This window comes from Scyliorhinus canicula, chromosome 20, assembly GCF_902713615.1.
Source record: "Scyliorhinus canicula chromosome 20, sScyCan1.1, whole genome shotgun sequence".
Classification (NCBI taxonomy): Eukaryota; Metazoa; Chordata; class Chondrichthyes; order Carcharhiniformes; family Scyliorhinidae; genus Scyliorhinus; species Scyliorhinus canicula.
In genome coordinates this window covers 21,475,734-21,498,386 of record NC_052165.1, presented here as the reverse complement: position 1 = coordinate 21,498,386, position 22,653 = coordinate 21,475,734, and the positions used below count along the sequence as shown (strand labels likewise).

The 22,653-nt window shown below is 43.7% G+C and overlaps 1 protein-coding gene across 4 annotated transcripts in view; it reads right to left on the bottom strand.

Annotated features, from left to right (window-relative positions):
* Window positions 1–22,653, bottom strand: part of lrriq1 (leucine-rich repeats and IQ motif containing 1) — a 281,000-nt gene that overhangs the window by 177,438 nt on the left and 80,909 nt on the right. For all 4 annotated transcript variants that reach the window (XM_038780687.1, XM_038780683.1, XM_038780684.1 and 1 more), the window contains exons 9-12: window positions 22,175–22,327; window positions 12,957–13,107; window positions 12,002–12,195; window positions 2,788–2,915 (exon numbers count right to left, since the gene is read on the bottom strand). In XM_038780687.1, coding sequence (XP_038636615.1) covers window positions 2,788–2,915; window positions 12,002–12,195; window positions 12,957–13,107; window positions 22,175–22,327 — 626 coding nt within the window. The remainder of the gene's footprint in view (window positions 1–2,787; window positions 2,916–12,001; window positions 12,196–12,956; window positions 13,108–22,174; window positions 22,328–22,653) is intronic.

Sequence of the window (22,653 nt, the reverse complement as noted above, 5' to 3'; positions counted from 1 at the left end):
CTGGTGGAGTGGAAGCATTGGGCTATAATCCCAGGACATTGATCTCTCCTGTGAGGGCACTTCGCACCGTGACAGTTGTTCCACTGGGCAATTCAGGAATTTCTTTACCTGCCATGTATTGCCCCTGTGTCTTTATGGCCTGATAAACTGGACTGAAGGTTGGCTTCTATTCCAAGTTTATTCTCTCCCCTTAAGATCATCATGAACTTCTTGTATAGTTAAGACAATCTATCTGGGTTGCCTTGTCTGGGGCTAGATCATCTTCAGCTTTTAAAATGTCAGAGAATGAATCATCTGTGATACCTATGACTAATTTGTCTCTGATGAGTTGAAATTTTAAAACTGCATATTAATACCTCTCTGTCAACTTTTCGTGATCATTTATGTCGGAATCAATATGTTCCCCTAGGAGTTGGACTCTGATTTGTTAGTTGACAAACTTAAAAAAAAGTCAAAAGATTTCAAAACCCGTTCAAATTTGGCAGATTACTCATTAATACGTGTCTGGCAATGATTTGTCTGCAATTGTCCCTCGAGTAAAGAAGCATGTTCAATTGCTCTTCTTCTGACTTCTTGTTTAAACCAGAAGTGATGATGGTTCTTTAAAATGTTTTCGGCCAAAGACTCCAATTTTTCAGCTGGTCTAACTTATGTTAGTCCAAATTGAGTTAGGTGTGTTGAGCTGTGATCTACACTGATGATTTTGGGTACAGCTTTAAGAGTTTGCAAGCTTTCAAGGTGGCATCACCATTCATCGCACCACAAAGGATTTCCTGTGCTTGATAGTTCTGGCAGGCTCCGCAAAATGGCAATGGTGCATTTTGTGAAGGAAAGGTTTTAACAATGGCTGCCTCGGTCGGCTGTGTCAATTTCCTTTATTCAACGGTTTGCTTTTCGGAGTAACAAAGCATTCAAATTTAAAAGTAATTTTATGTTTACGTTGGACAATCGTGATGTTCTCAAGTGATTTGATTTTTTTCAAACAGTACATTTGCCACTGGATTAGTGAAAGGGTTCTCAGGACCAGCTGCAGTCTGGAACTTTAACAGATGTATCTCAACCATGCAGGCCCTACGGACTCTATTCTGCAGCTGTACTTCCAAGGGAGATTCAATGCAATCTTCTCCTACAGTAAAAATCTCTGCCTTCAGCTTCCAGGCTCTTTTCTCTGGAGCATTTTGGTTGAATTTTCTCAGTGTCTTCAGCTTCTGTTGGGAGCATCCCAGAAATCAGTTTTTTTCTTTTTTCTTAGTCCTTTAGCATTTCAGTGAGGGTGAGGGTTTTTGACCCCGAGCTGCCACCATGTTGGGAGAGTGTTGGTTACAGAATGGTGTCTCTTAAAGAAGTCTTATTCACCTAAATTCTGGAATTCACAATTGCTGTGACAGAAAAAACACTCAAGGTGTTGGGAGTACCCCCATGATCTCAACATCTCTGGATGAATAAGATTGGGGCCCGGCATTTCACGCCTGGCTCGGGTGCACAGAGTCAGGACATTTCTCGGATCTGCAAACCTGATCCGAGAAAAAGAGGCCTGAGGATTTTCAGGGAGTAGGTGTTGGTGGGCTGGATTAGAAGTCAGGCTCACTATCCCTGGAACAAGAGGTGGGTTAGCTAAAAGGCCTACCTCTATGCATCGGTACGGCGAGAAACATTGAATAAAACTAGAAAAACAGCCCACCAGTCCTCATCCCTCACACACTTCCTGTGCCCCATCCATGTCAATCCATGTCAGCTCATGCCCCCACTCAACCCCAAAGACCCCCATACCCTCCATGCCAATTTATGCCCCATATTCAGATCCATGGCCTCCATTACAGCAATACACATTGCCAATCCTGACATACTATCTAGGCTTGACCACTTTCATGTCAAATTAAATTTTTGCTCTGTAGCTAGACATAGGGAAGAGTAAGATGGACCTGCATATCCTCCATGCGAACCTATGCCCCTGTATCCACCATCATAGATCTCCATACTTCCATGCAAACCTATGCCTCGTTTCCATGCTCCCACAAACCCACATACCCTCCATACAAACCTATGTCCCTGTACCTACCCCTCATGGCCCCACATACAGTTCTGACAGTCTTTTTACAGCTTGACAATTCCAATAAGTTTAGTGTTCTTTATACACACATTCATTTCTAATTCAAACCCCACAGGCAAATAACCTCATACAAAGGGGTACTTTACCTCTCTAAATGCTACCCTGGCTATCCAAATGAATCTACAAGGTTCATTTCTGCTCCTGTCAATTCTGATCTGCACATTGTGTGTTTCAGATACCTACCTCACCAAATCACGAGTGAAGGCAGCTGCTGAGTAATCTGGACAGCTGCCTGCAGGAACCATAGATGTGCAATTTAAAAACTGCCCCCATTCCTTCACTCCAAAAAGCAGAGGCCAGGTTTAGGGGAGGACCTCCAGTTCAGGACTCTGTCTTTTTTTTCCCAGATGGAGAACCTCCCTGCCTTCGTGAAATTTCAGGCCTAGAATTTTAATTGTGAACTTTGTATGCTGCAGAGAATTATTAAAGTACAGAGTTCTATTTTACGGTGGTTCTTCACTATATATTTTAAATTGCATCGTGCTTTTTTGCTTTGCCACTTTATCTTTGCAATATTAATTACAGTATCAAGAACATACATATTAATCACAAGCTTTATCCAACACATGAAGGAACGGAATCCAACAAGGTGACTACCACTCTACTCACCAGGCATATAAAACTCAATTTTAGAATGTTTAAGTTATATTTACAGTTATTGGTATTTCAAGCTTTACCTGTTCTGAGAAACAGAGAGATGTTGAAGCATTGGTAGCCAGTATTCAGACATCTCATTTAGAGAGGAGATGGTATTGTCATCGAGATATAATTCCCGCAGTAACACATGATTTCCAAACTTGGGCAGCTGTAGAAGAGATGAAAGCAGTCTGGGAAATTGCATAAACAATATAATTGCCTTATACAATCAAAAATTGATCTGCAGTGATCATACCATCTTAAATTTATTCATAATTTTGAAAGTAAGTGCATTTTATTCTAATATAAATAGTGTACAATTTTACATATTTGTCGGAATGGAGAATGATGATTCCTGAACAAGTCTAGACTTTAGTTAATCAGAAAACTAATGTAAATAGTTAATTTCCAAAAGTCTGTGATTTGATCTGATTAAACTGATGTAGAGTCGAGATTTGCTTTTAAATGTATTCATGAGCCATACTTAAGCAGATGCACTCTTGTGTATAGCAAACTCTTCCTGACTGTGTGCCATTTTTGTGTCATTATTTTTAAGGAAACTTAATAGTTTTCCATCATGCTACAATTACTGACCTCCTATCACTAGAGGATAGCATCAAACATCTCTATTCCCTGATACGTGGAATCATTTAATATCCCATTTGCCTTTCTATCTTACTGACTCTGTTACCTGTCTCCGATATTGATGCTCCATTCTAAGCTCATTTGTTCTGACTTGTGATTATTTTATTCTCTTATGGCTTGAGGAACTGGTCTAATGTATTTCCATTCACAGCCTACCATTCTTCCACTGCTGTATCTGGAGGCACCATGACATATTCATATTTTTAATTTTTTTTAAAAATAAATTTAGAGTGCCCAATTATTTTTTCCAATTAAGGGGCAATTTAGCATGGCCTGCACATCTTTGGGTTGTGGGGGTGAAACCCACGCAGACACGGGGAGAATGTGCAAACTCCACACGGACAGTGACCCAGAGCCGGGATCGAACCCGGGTCCTCGGCGCCGTAGGCAGCAATGCTAACCACTGTACCACCGTGCTGCCCACATATTCATATTTTTAACCATCATTGCTCACCAGTTTTTCAAAAAACTATGCAATGTCAAATTCTGTATCTCAAAGGAACGAGGTGCCTAGGAATAAAAACAGAAAAGGCCAGCTAAACTCAGAGGTTTGCAGCATCTATAGCCGGGGTTGGAAACGGGTGCGGAGGCGGATGTTGTAGCCTTCGCCTCTCCACCCTGTGCCCTGGCGTAGCGGGGCGGAGGCGGTTGGTATTCTTGACTCTTGAGAAGGTGTAGTTTGAACTGAGGGGAAGGATGGAGGGGTTCTACAATTCATGGGCATTATTCATTATGCACTTTCAAGAACTGGGAGCACGATTCTCCGCTCCCCAGGCGGGGTGGGAGAATTGCGGGAGGGCTGCTCTGGCACCCCCCGCGATTCTCCCACCCCCCTAAAATGCGACACGCCGCTTGGAGAATCGCGGGTCGCCGTTTTTCACGGCGACCGGCGATTCTCCGGCCTGGATGGGCCGAGCGGCCTGCCGTTCCCGACCTGTTCACGCCGGCTGCAAGCACACCTGGTCACTGCCAGCGTGAACATAGCGCGAAAGGTAAGTTCGGGGCCTGTGGGGGGCGGAGAGGGGATCGAGCACCACGGCTGTGCTCGGGAGGGGACTGGCCCGTGATCGGTGCCCACCGATCGTCGGGGCGGCGTCTCTAAGAGGCGCACTCTTTCCCCTCCGCCGCCCCGCAAGATCAAGCCGCCACGTCTTGCGGGGCAGTGGAGGGGAAGACGGCAACCGCGCATGCGCGGCTGACGTCACTAAGGCGCCGCCAGCCGCGTCATTATCGGCCCGCCGAGTTTCACGAAACGCTGCTCCTTGCCCCCGGGGGGGGGGGGGGAGAATAGGGGGCGAGGAGCGGTCTCCGACGCCGTTGTGAAACACTCCGGGTTTCACGACGGCGTCGGCCATTGCGGAGAATTCTGCCCTGGACATTGAACGTTAGTTGGGGGGGGGGGGGGGGGGGGGAAGGGTTGGGAGGGTTGGAGGAAAGGGGACTGTGTGTATTAATGGTGACTATGGGTGATTCCTGATTCCTTTTTATCATTTGTTTATGTGAACATGCGGGCTAATGTTTGGGGTTTGGTGGAAGGATGGAATCGTTGTTATTGACATGGGGATTGACATATTCGCTACTGATTATTGTTTATTGTTGGTGGGTGTAAATCTGAGAGAAAATGTGAAAAAGGAGAATAAAAATATTTTCTAAAAAAACAATGTGGTTGACTCTTAACTGGCCTCGTAAATGGCCCAAAAAGTCACTTTGTTCAAGGGTTTTTTGGGATGGGTAACAAATGCTGCGATTCCAGTAACATCCACATAGAATCATAGAATTTACAGTGCTGAAGGAGGTCCAGAAGGTCTGCATTGGCCCTTGGAAATAGCACCTCACTTAAGCCCACACCCGTAACCCAGTAACCCCACCTAACCTTTTTGGACACTGAGGGCAATTTAGCATGGCCAATCCACCTAACCTGCACATCTTTCGACTGTGGGAGAAAATGGGAACACACAGAGGGGAGAATGTGTTAACACCACACAATCACCCAAGGTTGGAATTGAACCCGAGTCCCTGGTGCAAGGCAGTAGTGCTAACCACTGAGCCACCGTGCCGCCCAATCATCCCAAGAGTGTAGCAGGGTTGACAGCTAGCGCTCGCTTGTTGGTGAAGTTGGTTTTAGAGAGGATTACTTCGTACCCAGTGTGTCGAGCCGTAGTAAAATGCTGCGCTGCGGATGAATTAAGCAGCAGTAAAACTGATTTTTCTACAATGGCCGCTGTGGCTGCTACTGCTCTTAAGCAATTTGGCATATCCTTTGCCACAGCACATAGGGCCACCGAGTAATAGGCAAGGGGTATTTTCCCTTCTCCATGCTCTTGCACCAGGACCCCTGTTGCAAATCACCCTGCTTCATTCACATAAAGAGTAAAGGGCTTGCTGAAATTAGGAAGTCCCAAGGCAGGGGCGCTAATCATGGCTTGTTTCAAATTACGAAATGCTTGCTCCCTCTCTGGGATCCAGGTAACAGGGTGTGAAGGTGCGTCTGTAGAGTAGCCTGGCGCAGTACTGCATTTATCTCTCTATAGTCCGGTATCCACTGCCTGCAATAGCCCACAATGCCGAGGAAGGTAAGGGTTTCCTTTTCCATGCGCGGAGTTGGAACCCTTGCTACAGCCTATATGCTTTCAGACCCACGCCTCTGCTGTCCTTGCTGCAGCTGAAATCCCAAATAGTGAACTGTCTCCTGACAGAATTGTAGTTTGTTCATTGAGACCCTCTGCCCTCTTTCTGCCAGATACGATAATAACAAAAGGGTATTCTGTTGACAAACTAACCCTCCCTCTGAGGCTATAAATAAATCGTCATCATATTAAGGGAACGTTGAGCCTGCAGACAACTGGCACTCGTCCAAGTCTCTTTTAATACTGTTGATTCCGATATGTAAAGCAAATAGATATTGACTTTCCGGGTGCAATGATATGGAGAAAAAGGCTGAGAAAGTATCCGTTGTTAGTGGTATAGAAGACAAAATGACATTTGCGTCTGGCCCCAATGGAGCAATAGTGATAACAATTTTATTGATAGCTCTGAGATCTTGCGCAAACCACCACTCGTTGGGTCTTCCTACCTTTGGAATGGGGAGTATAGGGGTGTTACAGGGGCTTTGTGTTCTCTTCAGCACCCGTGCTGTAATAGTGCATTGATCACTCCCTCTATCCCTTTTTCTGCTTCCAACCTGTATAGTTTTAAGCTGGGCAGGGCAACGTTCTTCTCTAACTGCACCCTATGCGCTGGGGCAGAATGTAAATTTCCAACATGTTTTTATGTTGGGACCATAGATGTGCCAGTACCTGGGCCAGGATTGAAGGGAGTAAATGATGGCCCTCTCGGGGAGGTTGTTGTCTTTCACATGTAGCGGGCCATTGCTCCTCTTTCCAGGTCACTTTGCCCTCCTGTTTGCCATAAAATTCTATCAGGCAATTTTGTCCGTCCATTTCAATATAAATCCCATGTATTACTTTTTTCCTTTGGCCTCTTTGATCGGTTCTTCTATTTGCTTTGCCTTAGCAGGATGTCTTACGGCCAATGTTAAATGGGGTTCTGAAGTTAAACCCATCCTAAAAAGATCCCTCTTACTATGGGCCAACTGCACTAACATTCCTAATCCCACAACACCGAAAAATAAAAAGGAATGATATGCAATGAGGTCTGCTTTCCTAAGTGTCATTGCGTTTGTAAATTGTAAGCGTGCTCATCTCACAAGTATACCAAGCCGTGCAATGGGTCACGATATTCTCTCATCTGGACTCTATCAGGTGTTTTAATAGTTGTGCCCAAGGGTCAATAACCTTTTCTAAGACTTCCTGCAGTTTTTTAAAATGTTTTTTTTTTAAACAATGGTGCTGTAAGGGTTAACGTTAAGCTGCCAGCATACAACACTGATACAGAGCGATCGGGTGCAGGCTCAGACGTTATTAAATTTTGCAGCTGGCGAGCTCATATTTGAGGCAGTTCTATAAACATTCCATTATCAATGCAATGTATTACCGCTCCTAATTTGCAGAGTGTCTGTCTGCCTAATAGGGGAAGGTGTCGCTATGTGGGATACATCCTTCCTGGGGGTTAAATGCTTCTTGGCCCCCTTGCATGATAGCCTCTTTCCCTCTATTTGCTAACCAGTGTTCGAAGGACTCATTTCCCCTTATATTTTAACCACCCTTCTCTACGGAGGACACAATAATTTAATAAACGGTGCTGGTCAAAAGATGAACAAGGAGGGAATTGTGGAAGAGAAATTAATGAGTTGCCAACTTAGAAGCATGCTGGGAAATGCTTGACTATATAGTTTAACACTGCTTTTGAACGAAAATAAGTAGGTCAGGTAACATAACCGAAATACTGCTTAATATTTTGGTCTCGGCCTTATTATGATAACACATTGTCCTCCAAAAGATAACAAAATGTGTACTCGATTTGTTTTTGGCCAAGGGCAAGAACATACGTACTATGTATTTCACCTTACGTACATTCCAAGGACTATTTAATATAAACATGGCTGTTTACTTCTAGCTGTCATTTCACCTATAAAGATATGGGACGCGATTCACCGACCCCATGCCGGGTGGGAGAATCACGGGAGGGCCGGGCGATTCATGCCACGCCGCCCTGGCACCCGCACGCGATTATCCCCCCCCCCCAAAACGGCGTGTCGCCTTTTTGCGACAGGCCGCTCGGAGAATCGCCGCTCCGGTCAAGCGGCGATTCTCCGGCCCGGATGGGCCGAGCAACCTGCCTAATACGACCGGTTCACGCCGGTGCCAACCACACCTGGTCGCTGCTGGCGTGAACATCGCGCGACCGCTGCATGTGGGGCCTATGGGGGGCTGAGGGAGGATAGAGCACCAGGGGGTGCTCAGGAGGGGTCTGGCCCGGGATCGTTGCCCACCGATCGTCGGGCCGGCGTCTCTGAAAGACGCACTCTTTTCCCTCCGCCGCCCCACAAGATCAATCCTCCATGTCTTGCGGGGCAGCAGAGGGGAAGACAGCAACCGCGCATGTGCGGGTTGGCGCCGGCCAACCTGCGCATGTGACGTCATTTAGGTGCCTCCGGCCGCGTCATTCCTGCGGCGCCGCTTTGACGCAAGCGTCAAGGCCCGGCGTGCAAAATTGACGCGCCACCGCTCCTAGCCCCCTAGGGGGCGAGGAATAGGGGGCGAGGAGTGGCCTCCGACGCCGGAGTGAAAAACTCCGGGTTTCACTCCGGCGTCGGCACTTTGTCTCCCTTTGGGAGAATCACGGCCATGCTTCCGTCAATTAAATCTCAGAGTGCGGTGCACTGGCTATGCAGCCGGAACACTCTCTCTCCGCAAATATATTTGTGCAAATAAATTTCCTTAAATCGAACCTCGAAGAATTTTTCTTTATTATAATTTCCACGACAAAGGAGAAGGGATGTTTCAGTGTGTCTGTAATATGTATATATATATGCATTCACCTTACAAACATTATAACCTCATGCCATAAACCGTCCTTTCGAACTGAATCAGGCCAGCATCAATGGGAATACTACATGGCAAACAACAATATTGAAGGGCATGCAGATTAGAATGCATTTTTACAGGAGCTTCAAAAAATGTTCTGCTAAATAGCCACTGTTAATAACTCAAAATACAAATACTATGATCAATGATATGAAACAGCTTAATTAGCTATACACAGATGGAAGTTGTGTGATATATTCTCTGCATAGTGAGAGTACATCACAACACGGACTACACTGGTTCAACGAGAAACCCTCATTATCCTCGTTTCAAGCCAACTGGCACTCGGGATGGCCAATAAATGCAGTCTTGCTGGATGATGCCCACATTGTGGGAGTAGTTTTGAAAAATACTAAGTATGAAAAATACAGGTTGGTTTAGGTCAGGGAACTTTAAATATTGAATATGTGGAATGGCTCATATAAGCTGCTTTTTAATTTTTTTGATGTTGCTTACATACCACTACATGTTGGATGGATGGAAGGGACATAAGGATATAAAAAAAATGAACAAATTTGCATTAAGCACACAAGTAGGAGCTCATTTGAGGTTGTTTTATTTTACATTTTAAGTTACCTCAGGATATCCTAAAATTCATCACAAACAATTAAATCATTGTTGATTTCAGTTTCTGTTCTACTGCAGGCAAATGCGGCAGTGAATTTACACACATGCTCACAAAAAAGATCAGCAATTAAATAAATAATCACATAACGTGTTAATGATATCTGTTGAGGACAAAATGTTGGTCAAGTCGCCAAAGAAATACCTCGCTCTTCTTGAGACAGTGTAATAAGATCTTTTACATCTACACTAGAGGGAATATAATGGGTTGAATTCTTCCATGCCTCCTCCGGCAGATTCAGTGGTGTGCTGGGGAGGGAGAGTGTGAAAGAGAATTCAGTGGGAGGCCCAAAAATCAGATTTATGCCAACGTAAACCGCTGATGGCCGATGTGAAACTGATTTGCACCCCACTAATTGGATGCAAATGAAGGCCTGACCGGAATCCTTTCTCCACGCCTGGTTCTCCTCGATGCCATTGTGAAAACACACTAGTCCAGAATACAGAATACATCTGGAACAACGTGGCAGGCAGAAGTTGAGACTTACCTGAAAAATGCCTGGTGATGACTCTGGAGTTTGGGGTGAAGGCTACCAATGACCCTGGAACACCACAGCAGTGGGTGGGGTACTATCTATCAGGTGGATATTCCTGCTTCAGCGTCATCTTGACCAACCTAATTTCTAACCTCAGCATGTTCCTGGAGGTCCAGCTTCTTTCTTCAGGAGGTCCATGGTGGGCCAGAGATTTTGGGTGCCTTTTCAATATGGCACGCCGATATGATGGTGGGATCCGTGTAATCAAGACTGCCCAGCCGAAGGATATGGTGCAAAAAACTGGATGCATAATTAATGAGATGGGGACCGGAAAATATGGCATGGTTTCCTGTTGGTCTCCGCAGAGGGAAACACTCCCCGCCCCCGCCACAGGACCTAGTCCCAGATAGGAGAATTCCATGTAATGCCTTAATATCATTTCTCATCGAAGATGGCACTCAGAGTGCAGCACTTCCTCGGTATTGCACAAAGTGGCAGCCTAGAATATCTGCCTGAGCCTCATGAGTAGAGCTACAAATTCCTGACTTATGCTGCCACTGAGTTAAAGCTGGCATTTTATAATCATAAAAAGCCAGTAAAGCATGTTTTGCTTTTCAAAATAGTTCTTCTCATGGCTTATTTGACTTGTAACTAAACATTGATACATTCTGCATTAATGTTTAGTTACAACACAAATACACCATAATTTACTGTGTGAGGGTCCTTCCATGTTTAGGATTTTACAATGGTTACATGTCAAGTTTCTGTAAGTGGGAGCTGATTGAAGTGAGGCAAAACAGACATCTGGGCGGGATTCTCCACCCCGCCATGCCACATTTCTGCCCCGACCGGCCGGCGGGATTCTCCGTTACGCCTGCCGGTCAATGGGGTTTCCCATTGTGGGGCAGTCTCACGCCGTCGCGAAGCCCCCGGGCGCCGGCATAACAGAGAATCATGCCAGCGGAGAATACCGGCCCTGATATCTGAGTAAACTGTGCACCCCCTTAATCAAATTGAAAGACTGTAAAATTAACAGCACAAGGACTGAGAAGCAAAGTTAAATAAGAATAGGTGAATACAACGCCAAATTAGGTACAGAGAGAAATATAAAGAAACAAAAAGATTGGATTAGAGAGAGGAGACAAAAGGAAAAAAAAATAATAATTTTAAATTTGTAATTTTTAAAATCACAAACTATTAAAACTTGAACAAATAGGATTTGACATCTATAATTGTTCATTTTCAGTGCCAGTGAAGTTGGCCGGTGGTAATTAACACTAATTATGTCACCAAAGATGTATTTTGATAGAAATAGAAGTGACTTAACTTTTGATGATGAGTTTAGTTCCCATTTACTGTCCAAATACAGCAAATTGCATCTTTGGGAGGTAACTTATTTTGGTTTAAAATGTTTGGATTTCCATGATTAAGCACAGATTTGTCTTTGATTGAAGTTAGTTTGGCACTTGTACATAAATAATGAAGCATGCCAATAAATCCATAGTAACATTGACAGCAAATTATTGGTCTCTAAGAACTAGACTGAAATATAACATATTTACTGAGCAGAAAATTTTCTGGCAATCAACATAATTATTTCCCAAGAACTTTGAAAAATCTATTTCATGATATTTAATCCTGCACTGCAGTAGTCATCACACGAGAATATGAAGGGTCCTGACAGTTGGCATTCCCATTTCCAACAAAATCTCAACCTAAAACTGAATGAAAAGATCCAATTAAATATTAAGCTGTCTGTTTATGAAATGAATGCCTTGGAGCGATTTCAAGCTAGGCATCTAATTTTTGGGCTCAAAGCCTAGTAATGTATTATTTGAGATTTCCCTTTGCAGTTTACAGCAACATCCAAATCTTTTAGCAACATTACTTGTGCTCAATGCTGGCTATCCATCATTTATTCCCTGTTCGTTGCCGAGCTCTGAAACATAGAGGGCACAAGGCTGCTAGATGTGACTTCACCTTACTTTAGAACAGATTTTTAAAAAGCTATTACTGTACTTTACCTCAGAAAGGTTGTTGTTTTGTAACTTCAGGCTTTGAAGAAGTCCACAGTTATCAATGCCTTCTAAGCTGTCAAGATAGTTAAAGGAGCAATCAAGGTACAGAAGGGTAGGAGTTGCACTTAAACGTTTGGTGCTTATCAACTGATTATGATCCACAGCAAGCCTCTGAAGTTTCTTAAGAGATTCCAGACCACCTAGAAAATAGCAAATAAAGATAAAAAATAATACAGTGCAGAAATGGATGCAGCCGAAAAAGCAAACATCTGAGGGCTGCCAAATACTCCAATTCATGTTGAATAGTGGATTTTTATCAGTGCTTGCTTTTGCCATTGGTAGAACACTACATAATAGAATCCATAGAATCCTTACAATGCAGAAGGAGGCCATTCGGTCCATCGATTGCCCCATGGAAGTAGTAGAGGAATTCTATTCCACCACTATAAGTACACCTCTCACAATTGAACTCAGCATTCCTAGGGGGTAGGATAAAATTTACATCTTGACCTACCTAATTTCTACCTGACTGATTTTGTGCAAAAACACATACACAAACTGAATTAAGTACTGGATAGGGAGACAGTGATAAAGAGAATTACTATCAACAAATCTAAAGAAGTGCATAGGCACTAAAAATCTCACCATTCTGACAGAGTATACTTTGTGCAAGCTTGGACTTTGCATACAGTACTCACATATTTTGATGGGCTTCTCATGTACAATGGCGGCGCAGAGAATAAAATCAGAGTTTTGTAGATTTATGAGAAGGACTGGCTTTTGAAGCTCATCTTGACCCAATTTAAGGGTCAGAGTTTCAAATTATGCTTCAAAGTAATTAGAACATGCATTGAGGTTTCATTTATACGACACAGCTTCCATCATTAATAGTGAGGCTTTCAAAATCAAATGAGAACACATTGCAAGTAAACCAGAGGAATAGCAGCCATAAGTTGCCCACCTATCCGAGTGATGTTATTATGTGATAATTCAAGAACCTGTAGGTTGCTGCAGTTCTCCAGGCCATGAATGGAAGTTATCTGATTGTGATTAAGCAGAAGAATACACAGATTTTCTAATTCCAGGCAGTGGATATTCCTGATGTTATTTTCCTAAGTGATGAAAAAATATATAATTAGATATTGTACTTTTAGCAGATGATAGATTGTCATGGTAACTTCAAGCAACATAAGTTTAATTGGTAGGATATATGGTTCTTTTTCTGACTGAACAAAACAGAACTGGTTCCACAGTGGCTGATCCAGAATGATCGATCATCGTTTATGCTTCTAGGATGAACCAATAATCTATGGTTCTGCTGTTTAGTTCGGCAGGGGGATTGTGGAATACAGTTAAACCTGTACATTATGAACACCTTAGGAATCAGCACGAGCAGTCATATTTTGGCTGGTATCATTATTCCATTTTCAAAATGGAAATCATATCCACTGTCAATGTTTTCCCTATAATCATGAAGAATCATGGTTAGCAACTGATCATCCAATGTTTGGAATCTTCCCAATTGCCAGCATCTAGCTCGATTCACTTAACAGTTTTTCAGTCTAAATTCATGTTTCATTTCAACGCTTTCATTGGCGAAAAGTGCAAGTTATTTAATGGAACTGAGGGTTTCATGGCAGTTCTGGGTGAGTGCAGCTCCGATAACAGTCAAGAAATTTGACACCGTCCAGGACAAAGCAGCCTGTTTGATTGGCACACCATCCATAAACATTCACTCCTTTCATCACTGCTACACCATGGCAGCAGGGTGTACCATCTACAAGATACACTGCAGGAACTCACCAGCCTCTTGAGACAGCATCCTCAAAACCCACAATCACTACTATCTACATACAAGGACAAAGGCAGCAGACACAAAGGAATACTATCTCCTGAAAGTTCTCCAGCAACCAACTTGGAAACATATCCCCATTCCTTCACTTTGGGTCAAAATTCTGGAACTCCCTCCCCAACAGCACTGTGGGTGTACCTGCACCACATGGACTGCAGAGATTCAAGAAGGAAGCTCACCACTGCCTTCCCAAGGGCAATCAGGGATGCACAATAAATGTTGGCCTAGTTAGCAATGCCCACATCCCTTGAGTGAATAAAAAGGTCACAGGAAATGACAATTTTCATCCATGTAAGCCGCTTCACAAAGTATTATCAAATAAAATTTGTCACCAAGTTAACAAAGGAAATATTAGAGCAGATGACAAAATATTTGAACAAAGAGGTAGGTTGAAAGGGCTGAGGAAGGGAATTACAGAACTAGGGCCTCAGCAACTGAACACTGCCAGAAACAGTGGAGCAATTAAAATTGGAGATGCTGAACATGCCAGAATTAGAAGAGAACAGCTATCTCAGAGGGTTGGAGGATTGGTTAAGATTACAGAGATAGGGACGGGAAGGGCAAAACTACATAGGGATTTGAAAAGAAGAATCTGAATTTTACATCAAGACATTGTCAGACTTGGGGTTCACATAGTTCAGTGAGTACGTCAGTAATGTGTAGATGAGACATTGTACAAATTAGGATATGGACTCGAGGACTTGGATTGGATTGGATTGGATTTGTTTATTGTCACGTGTACCGAGATACAGTGAAAAGTATTTTTCTGCAAGCAGCTCAACAGATCATTCAGTACATGGAAAGGAAAGGGAATTAAACAAAATTTAAGAAAATACAAGAAAATACATAATAGGGCGACACAAGATATACAATGTAACTACATAAGCATTGGCATCGGATGAAGCATACATGGTGTAGTGTTAATGATGTCAGTCAATAAGAGAGTCATTTAGGAGTCTGGTGACAGTGGGGAAGAAGCTATTTTTGAGTCTGTTCGTGCGTGTTCTCAGACTTCTGTATCTCCTGCCCGATGGAAGAAGTTGGAAAAGTGAGTAAACCGAGTGGGAGGGATCCTTGATTATGCTGCCCGCTTTCCCCAGGCAGCGGGAGGTGTAGATGGAGTCCATGGATGGGAGGCAGGTTCCTGTGATGGACTGGGCGGTATTCACGACTGAAGTTCCTTGCGGTCCTGGGACGAGCAGTTGCCATACCAGGCTGCGATGCAGCCCGATAGGATGCTTTCTATGGTGCATCTGTAAAGGTTGGTAAGGATTAATGTGGGCATGCCAAATTTCCTTAGTTTCCTGAGGAAGTATAGGCGCTGTTGTGCTTTCTTGGTGATAGCGTTGACGTGAGTGGACCAGGACAGATTTTTGGTGATGTGCACCCCAAGGAATTTGAAACTGCTAACCATCTCCACCTCAGCCCCGTTGATGCTGACAGGGGTGTGCACAGTACTTTGCTTCCTGAAGTCAATGACTAGCTCTTTAGTTTTGCTGGCATTGAGGGAGAGATTGTTGTCGTTACACCACTCCACCAGGTTCTCTATCTTCCTCCTGTATTCTGACTCGTCGTTATTCGAGATCCGGCCCCCTATGGTCGTATCGTCAGCAAAATTGGAGTTGGAACCAAGTTTTGCCACGCAGTCATGTGTGTACAGGGAGTAGAGTAGGGGGCTAAGTACGCAGCCTTGCGGGGCACCGGTATTGAGGACTATTGTGGAGGAGGTGTTGGTGTTCATTCTTATTGATTGTGGTCTGTTGGTCAGAAAATCGAGGATCCAGTTGCAGAGTGGAGAGCCAAGTCCTAGGTTTTGGAGCTTTGATATGAGCTTGGCTGGGATTATGGTGTTGAAGGCGGAGCTATAGTCAATAAATAGGAGTCTGATGTAGGAGTCCTTGTTTTCGAGATGCTCCAGGGATGAGTGTAGGGCCAGAGAAATGGCGTCTGATGTGGACCGGTTGCGGCGGTATGCGAATTGAAGTGGGTCAAGGCGTTCCGGGAGTATGGAGGTGATGCGCTTCATGATCGGCCTCTCGAAGCACTTCATTACATCAGGGCCACCGGGCGGTAGTCATTGAGGCACGTTGCCTGGTTCTTCTTTGGTCCCGGTATGATGGACTTTCAATAAACTTAAGTTTATGGAGGGTAGAAGACTGAGTCGTCGGCCAGGAATGCATTGGAGTCGTCAAGTCTAGAGGTAACTAAGGCAAGAGTGTGAGCTTCAGCAGCAGATGGGCAGAAGCAGAGATGAAGCCAGGCAATGTTATGGAAGTGGAATAGGCAATGAAAATGGTCTGAAGTTCATCTTCGTTATCAAATGAATCACAAAGTATGGTTCAGCCCCAGACAATAACTAGGGAGAGGGATGGAGTCAGTTGCTCGGGAACAGAGGCAGAAACTGAAGTCAATGGTTTTGGTTTCCCAAAATTTTGTTGGTGAATATTTCAGCTCATCCAGTACCAGATTACAAAATATTGAAGCTACCAAAGGCAAGTCTTAAAAGGAGACAAGTGATCACATTATGATATGGAATGGGGGAACAAAAGACCATGGAGAGTGAGATGAAGTAATTATGGGAGCAGTTTAGGAAGGGGAAGATTGCATAAAGCGGGGTCATACAGACTGATCCCGACAGAGACAGTGACTGTCTCCTTCAATTTTTACAGGGTAAAGATGCACAGATACTTTGTGGCTTTTACATGTGGTAATCCTGGCACTCAACAAAAAATGAACTATTTATGTAACAGCGGATTGGCAAGAGATGATATTAACAGCATATGTCTAACCACTACAGGCTGCCAAAGAAAGTTTTGACATTATAGTGGCCAAATATATTGAATCTAAATTACGTTATGAGATTTTGGTACAGGATGTCTGGGAAAAAACGCTAAAGCGTCTTGCATGTCTTAATCTCTCGCAGACTACATAAACCATGCAAACTGACACTGCCTGCATTCAAGCCACAGCATCATCACTCTTACTTCGAAGCAAAGGGCATAGTAATTGGACAAATGAACACCCACCATCTGATTTCCATTGTTCCATTCTTTTTATCTGAGTCTTTTGCATTTTACTCAACAACTTTCTATTACAGTATGGCTAAGAATAGGATCTGTTGATAATGCTCCTGTGAAGCACCTTGGCACATTTTACTACATTAAAAGGTGCTATATTTGTGATGAGAATTTGTGATCAGAATTAGAATATAAAGATTTGGCTGTGAAATAGCAGTTACATTGCTGACAGCAGATAAACTATTTTAAGATATCATGCAAGGCACTGTATGTGATATAACAAGGAGATAGTTTATATCTTATAAGCCCTTTCAAAACATTTAAGGGACAACCTTGGGAAAGTAGTTACCAAGTCTGAACTATGTTTAGCATCAGCTGTCCCTTTAAGATAACATGTACATATTTTTACTTGTTCACAGGATGTAGGCGTTACCGATTAGGCCAGCATTTATTGCCGAACCCTAATTGCCCTTGAGAGGGTGGCAGTGAGCTGTTTTAATTAACCCATTTGGTCGCTGTGGTGTAGGTACATCCACAATGCTGTTCGAAAGGAAGGTCCAGGAATCTGACCCAGCAACAGTGAAGGACGCTATTTTCAGGTCGGGATGGGCGTGTGGCTTGGAGGGAAACCTGCAAGTGGAGGTGTTCCCAAGCATCTGTTGCCCTTCAACTACCAAGTAAAGGTCATAGGTTTGGAAGATGCTGTCAAAGCAGCCGAGGTGAGTTTGTTTTATTCATTCAAAGGATGTGATCTTCGCTGACTAGGCCAGCCTTTATTGCCCATCCTTACTTGCCTTTAAGAAGGTAAGATGAGCTGCATTCTTGAATTGCTGCACTCCATGTGGTGGAGGTAGGTCCACAGTACTGTTAGTGAAGAACTTCCAGGATTTTGACCCAGCAACAGTGAAGGAACTGTGATATATTTCCAAGTCAGTATGATGGGTGGTTTGGAGGGGAACTTCCAAGTGGTAGTGTTCCTGTGTGTCTGCTGCCCTGTCCTACTAGATAGTAGTGGTCTTAGGTTTGGAAGGTGCTGCCTACGAAGCCTTGATGAGTTGCTACAGTTCATCTTGTAGATGTTACATACTGCTGCTATTGTGTATTGTTAGTGGAGGAAATCAATGTTTAAGTGATGGATGGGTAGCAATCAAACTACTGCTTTGTGCTGGATGATGTTTAGTTTCTTGAGTGTCATTGGAGCTGCACTCATCTAGGCATGTGGAGAGCATTTCTTTTTTTAAATAAATTTAGAGTACCCAATTATTTTTTTCCAATTAAGGGCAATTTAGCATGGCCAATCCACCTACCATGCACATCTTTGGGTTGTGGGGGTGAAGGCCACACAGACACTGGGAGAATGTGCAAGCTCCACACAAACAGTGGACTGTATTCCATTGCACTCCTGACTTTTGCCTTGCAGATGGTGGACAGGCACTGGGAAGTCAGGACGTGAGTTAGTCGCTGCAGAAATCAATGCCTCTGACCTGTTCTTATAGCCACAGCATTTATATGGCTAGCCCAGTTCACTTTATGGTCAATGGTAACCATTGGGATGTTGATAGTGAAGAATTCAGCAAGGATATTGCCATATAATGTCAAAGAGAGGTGATTAGATTCCCACTAGTTGGGGATGGTCATTATCTGGTGCATGTGGCACAAATGTTACATGCCATTTATGTCTAGGTCTTGCTGCATATGGACACGAACTGCCTCAGTATCTGAGGAGTGGTAAATGGTGCTGAACATTCATCCGTGAACCATCTGTGAACAACCCTACTTCCAATCTTAGGATAGCAGGAAGGTCATTGATGAAGCTGCTGAACATGGTTGGCCAAGGATACTACCCTGAGGAACTTCTGCAGTCATGTCCTGGGACTGAAATGATTGACCTGCAACAACCACCATATTCCTTTATGCTGGGTATGACTCCAACCAGTGGACAGTTTTCCATCTGATTCCCAGTGACTTCAGTTTTGCTAGGGTTCCTTGATGTCACACTTAGTCAAAAGCAGCCTTGATGTCAAGTGCAGTCACTCTCACCTCACCTCTGAAATTCAGCTCTTTTGTCCATATTTGGGCTCAGTCTGTAATCAGGCCAGGAGCTGAGTGGCACTGGCAGAACCCAGATTGAGTGCCAGTGAGCAGGCTTTTGCTGAGTAAGTGCTGCTTGATAACACTGTTGATGCCCCCCTTGAGAGTAGACTGATGGGGTGGTAATTGGCAGGATTGGATGTGTCTTATTTTTGTGGACAGGGCATGACTGGCCAATTCTCTATAGTGCCAGGTAGATGCGAGCTATGTAGCTGTGCTGGATAAGCTTGGCTAGGGCCGCAGTTAGTCCCAGAGCAAAAGTCTTCAGTATTATAAGAACATAAGAACTTGGAGTGGGAGTAGGCCATCTGGCCCCTCGAGCCTGCTCCGCCATTCAATGAGATCATGGCTGATCTTTTGTGGCCTCAGCTCCACTTTCCCGCCCGAACACGATAACCCTTTATTCCTTTATTCTTCAAAATGCTATCGATCTTTATTTTGAAAACATTTAATGAAGGAGCCTCAACTGCTTTGCTGTACAGGGAATTCCATAGATTCACAACCCTTTGGATGAAGAAGTTCCTCCTAAACTCAGTCCTAAAGCTACTTCCCCTTATTTCGAGGCTATGTCCACTAGTTCTGCTTTCACCCGCCAGTGGAAACAATCTGCCCGCATCTATCCTATCTATTCCCTTCATAATTTTATATGTTTCTATAAGATCCTTCTAAATTCTTCTAAATTCCAACAAATACAGTCCCAGTCTACTCAACCTCTCCTCGTAATCCAACCCTCTCAACTCTGGGATTAACCTAGTGAATCTCCTCTGCACACCCTCCAGCGTCAGTACATCCTTTCTCAGGTAAGGAGACCAAAATTGAACACAATACTCTAGTTGTAGCCTCAGTAACACCTTATACAGTTGCAACATAACCTCCCGAGTCTAAACTCCATCCCTCTAGCAATGAAGGGCAAAACTCCATTCGCCTTCTTAATTAACTGTTGCACCTGTAAACCAACTTATTGTGACTCATGCACTAGGACACCCAGGTCCCTCTGCACAATAGCATGTTTTAATATTTTATCATTTAAATAATAATTCCTATTGCCGAAATGTTGTCAGAGTCCATAGCCTTTGCAAGACCCAGTGCCTTCAGCCGTTTCCTGACATCACGTGGTGCGCATTGAATTGGTTGAAGATTGACATCTGTTATACTGGGGACCTCAAGAAACGGCAGCGATAGATCACTTCTGGCTGATGATGGTTTCAAATGTTTCAGTATTGTCTTTTGCACTGATGTGCTGGGCTCCCCCATCATTGAGATGGGCATATTTATGGAACCTCCTCCTGCTGTTGGTTGTTTAAGTATCCCTCACCATTCACGGCTGGATGTGACCGCACTGCGGAGGTTATTTCTGATCCATTGGTTGTGAGATCACTTAGCTCTAGCTATTGCATGCTGGTTCCCCTATTTGGCATGCAAGAAGTCCTGTGTTGTAGCGTCACCAGTTGACACCTTGGGTGGATTCTCCGGCCACGTCAGCCCGGCGACCGAAGAATCCGGCCCGAGGTCAATGGACTACTCCATCGTCCACGTCTCGCCAGTGGCATTCTTGCGGCGGGAGGGGCGAAAGAATCCAGCCCCTCATTTTAGGTATGCCTGGTGTTGCCCCTAGTATGCCCTCCTGCACTTTTCATTAAACAATGATTGATCCCCCAGCTCGATAGCAATAGTAGAGCATGAGGAGGGGTGTCGTGCCATTAGATTACAGATTGTAGTCAAATACAATTCTGCTTTGACTGATGGCCCATAGTGCCTCATGGACGCCGAGTTTTGAATTGCTGGAGCTGTTTGAAATCTATTCCATTCAGCATGGTGCACACAACATGATGAAGGATGTTCTCGATGTGAAGGTGGGACTTTGCATCTACAAAGACTACGCAATGGTCACTCCTACTGAAATGAAAATGAAATGAAATGAAAATTGCTTATTATTACAAGTCGGCTTCAAATGAAGTTACTGTGAAAAGCCCCTAGTCGCCACATTCTGGTGCCTGTTCGGGGAGGCTATTACGGGAATTGAACCGTGCTGCTGGCCTGCCTTGGTCTGCTTTCAAAGCCATCGACTTAGCCCTGTGCTAAACAGCCCCTAGAAATCACTTATTGTCACGAGTAGGCTTCAATGAAGTTACTGTGAAAAGCCCCTAGTTGCCACATTCCGGCGCCTGTTCGGGCAGGCTGGTACGGGAATTGAACAATGCTGCTGGCCTGCCTTGGTCTGCTTTAAAAGCCAGCAATTTAGCCCAGTGTGCTAAACCAGCCCCTTTTTACTGATACTGCATCTGCAACAGGTAGATTGATAAGGACGAGGTCAAGTAAATTTTTCGCTCTTATTGGCTCCCTCACCACCTGCCACAGACCTGATCTAGCAGTTATGTCCTTTAGGACTCGGGCAGTTGGGTGTTTAGTCGTGCAACCGAGCCACATTTGGTGACTGGCTTTGAATTTCCCAACTTAAGTACCATCTGTGCCCTGGCCAATCTCAGTGCTTCTTTCAAATGGCATTCAACAGGTGTATGGCTTCATCAGCTGAAGGGGAGGAGTGGGGGGTGGTTAGGTGGTAATCAGCAGAGGATTCCTTGCCCATGTTTAACCTGATGCAAATTTTGAGGATACCCAGGGCAACTATTCTGATTTTACACCACTATAGGAATAAATGTTTTCTAAACAGACACATCCTGGATGAATTATAGACTAATTTATGAGAGATGCTTGTCCATAAAATTTAAAAAAAACTGAAGTACTAGTTCATTCCTTCCCAAGACTCCCGCAAAGTAAGGTTCACAGGCCTCCTGGTGCACTGGATAAGCTTGTAAATCCCCAGTTCCAACTTTGGTAGAAATCATGTTGTCAGTGTCAGCGTGCACCAGATCAACTTGTAAATCCCCAGTTTCAAATTTGGAAGAAATCAAGTTGTCAATGTCAGCATGCGCTAGATCAGCTTGTAAATCCCCAGTTCCAACTTTGGAAGAAATCCATATTGTCAATGTTAGTTGTGACCATCAAGAAATAAGCAACCATTATAATTTTTAAAGAAAAAATCTTGCTCAATTGTGATTTATCTCTCTTTTAGCTTGACCCATGTGTGTGCAATGCTGTCAACTGTAACAGATGTACAGAATAATCAACTTTAATAAAAGTGTGAGCAATTTCAGCAAATACAATGCACACATACAGATAGTATTAATAAATAATTTTTCAAAAACAATTTTTTTTTACCTGCACATCAATGTACTTTAAACCTTTACAATTATTGACACCCTCCAATGTCTCGAGTCCACAGTTTCGAAGTGTAAGTGACTTGAGTCTCAGACATTGTGAAAACGTGGATAGGCTGAAACCAGGCAAATCTTGAAGAGTGACCGTTGTAACCTATATTCAATAAAGGAGTTTTAGTATACAGAGTGAAGGCTTTAACAAAATAACATTTCTATGTCCTGCAATAGATATGATTGAGGAGCATGGATTTCTCAGTAAGTTTACCACTTGGTTTGGTTCCAAATCTTAAGTCTGGGTCCTCACAATGTGGAAGTGGATTACATTTATTGTCTTGTTATAACCTTGCTGCTATGTTTAATATTAAGGTTCTGAAATGTATCTGTGAAAAAGATGTTAAAAGGTTGAGGGAATGAAATGAGAGCAGATCTCTGTATTTGTTAGTGCAGAGACAGCAAAGATGAGTGTGTAAAACCTTGTCA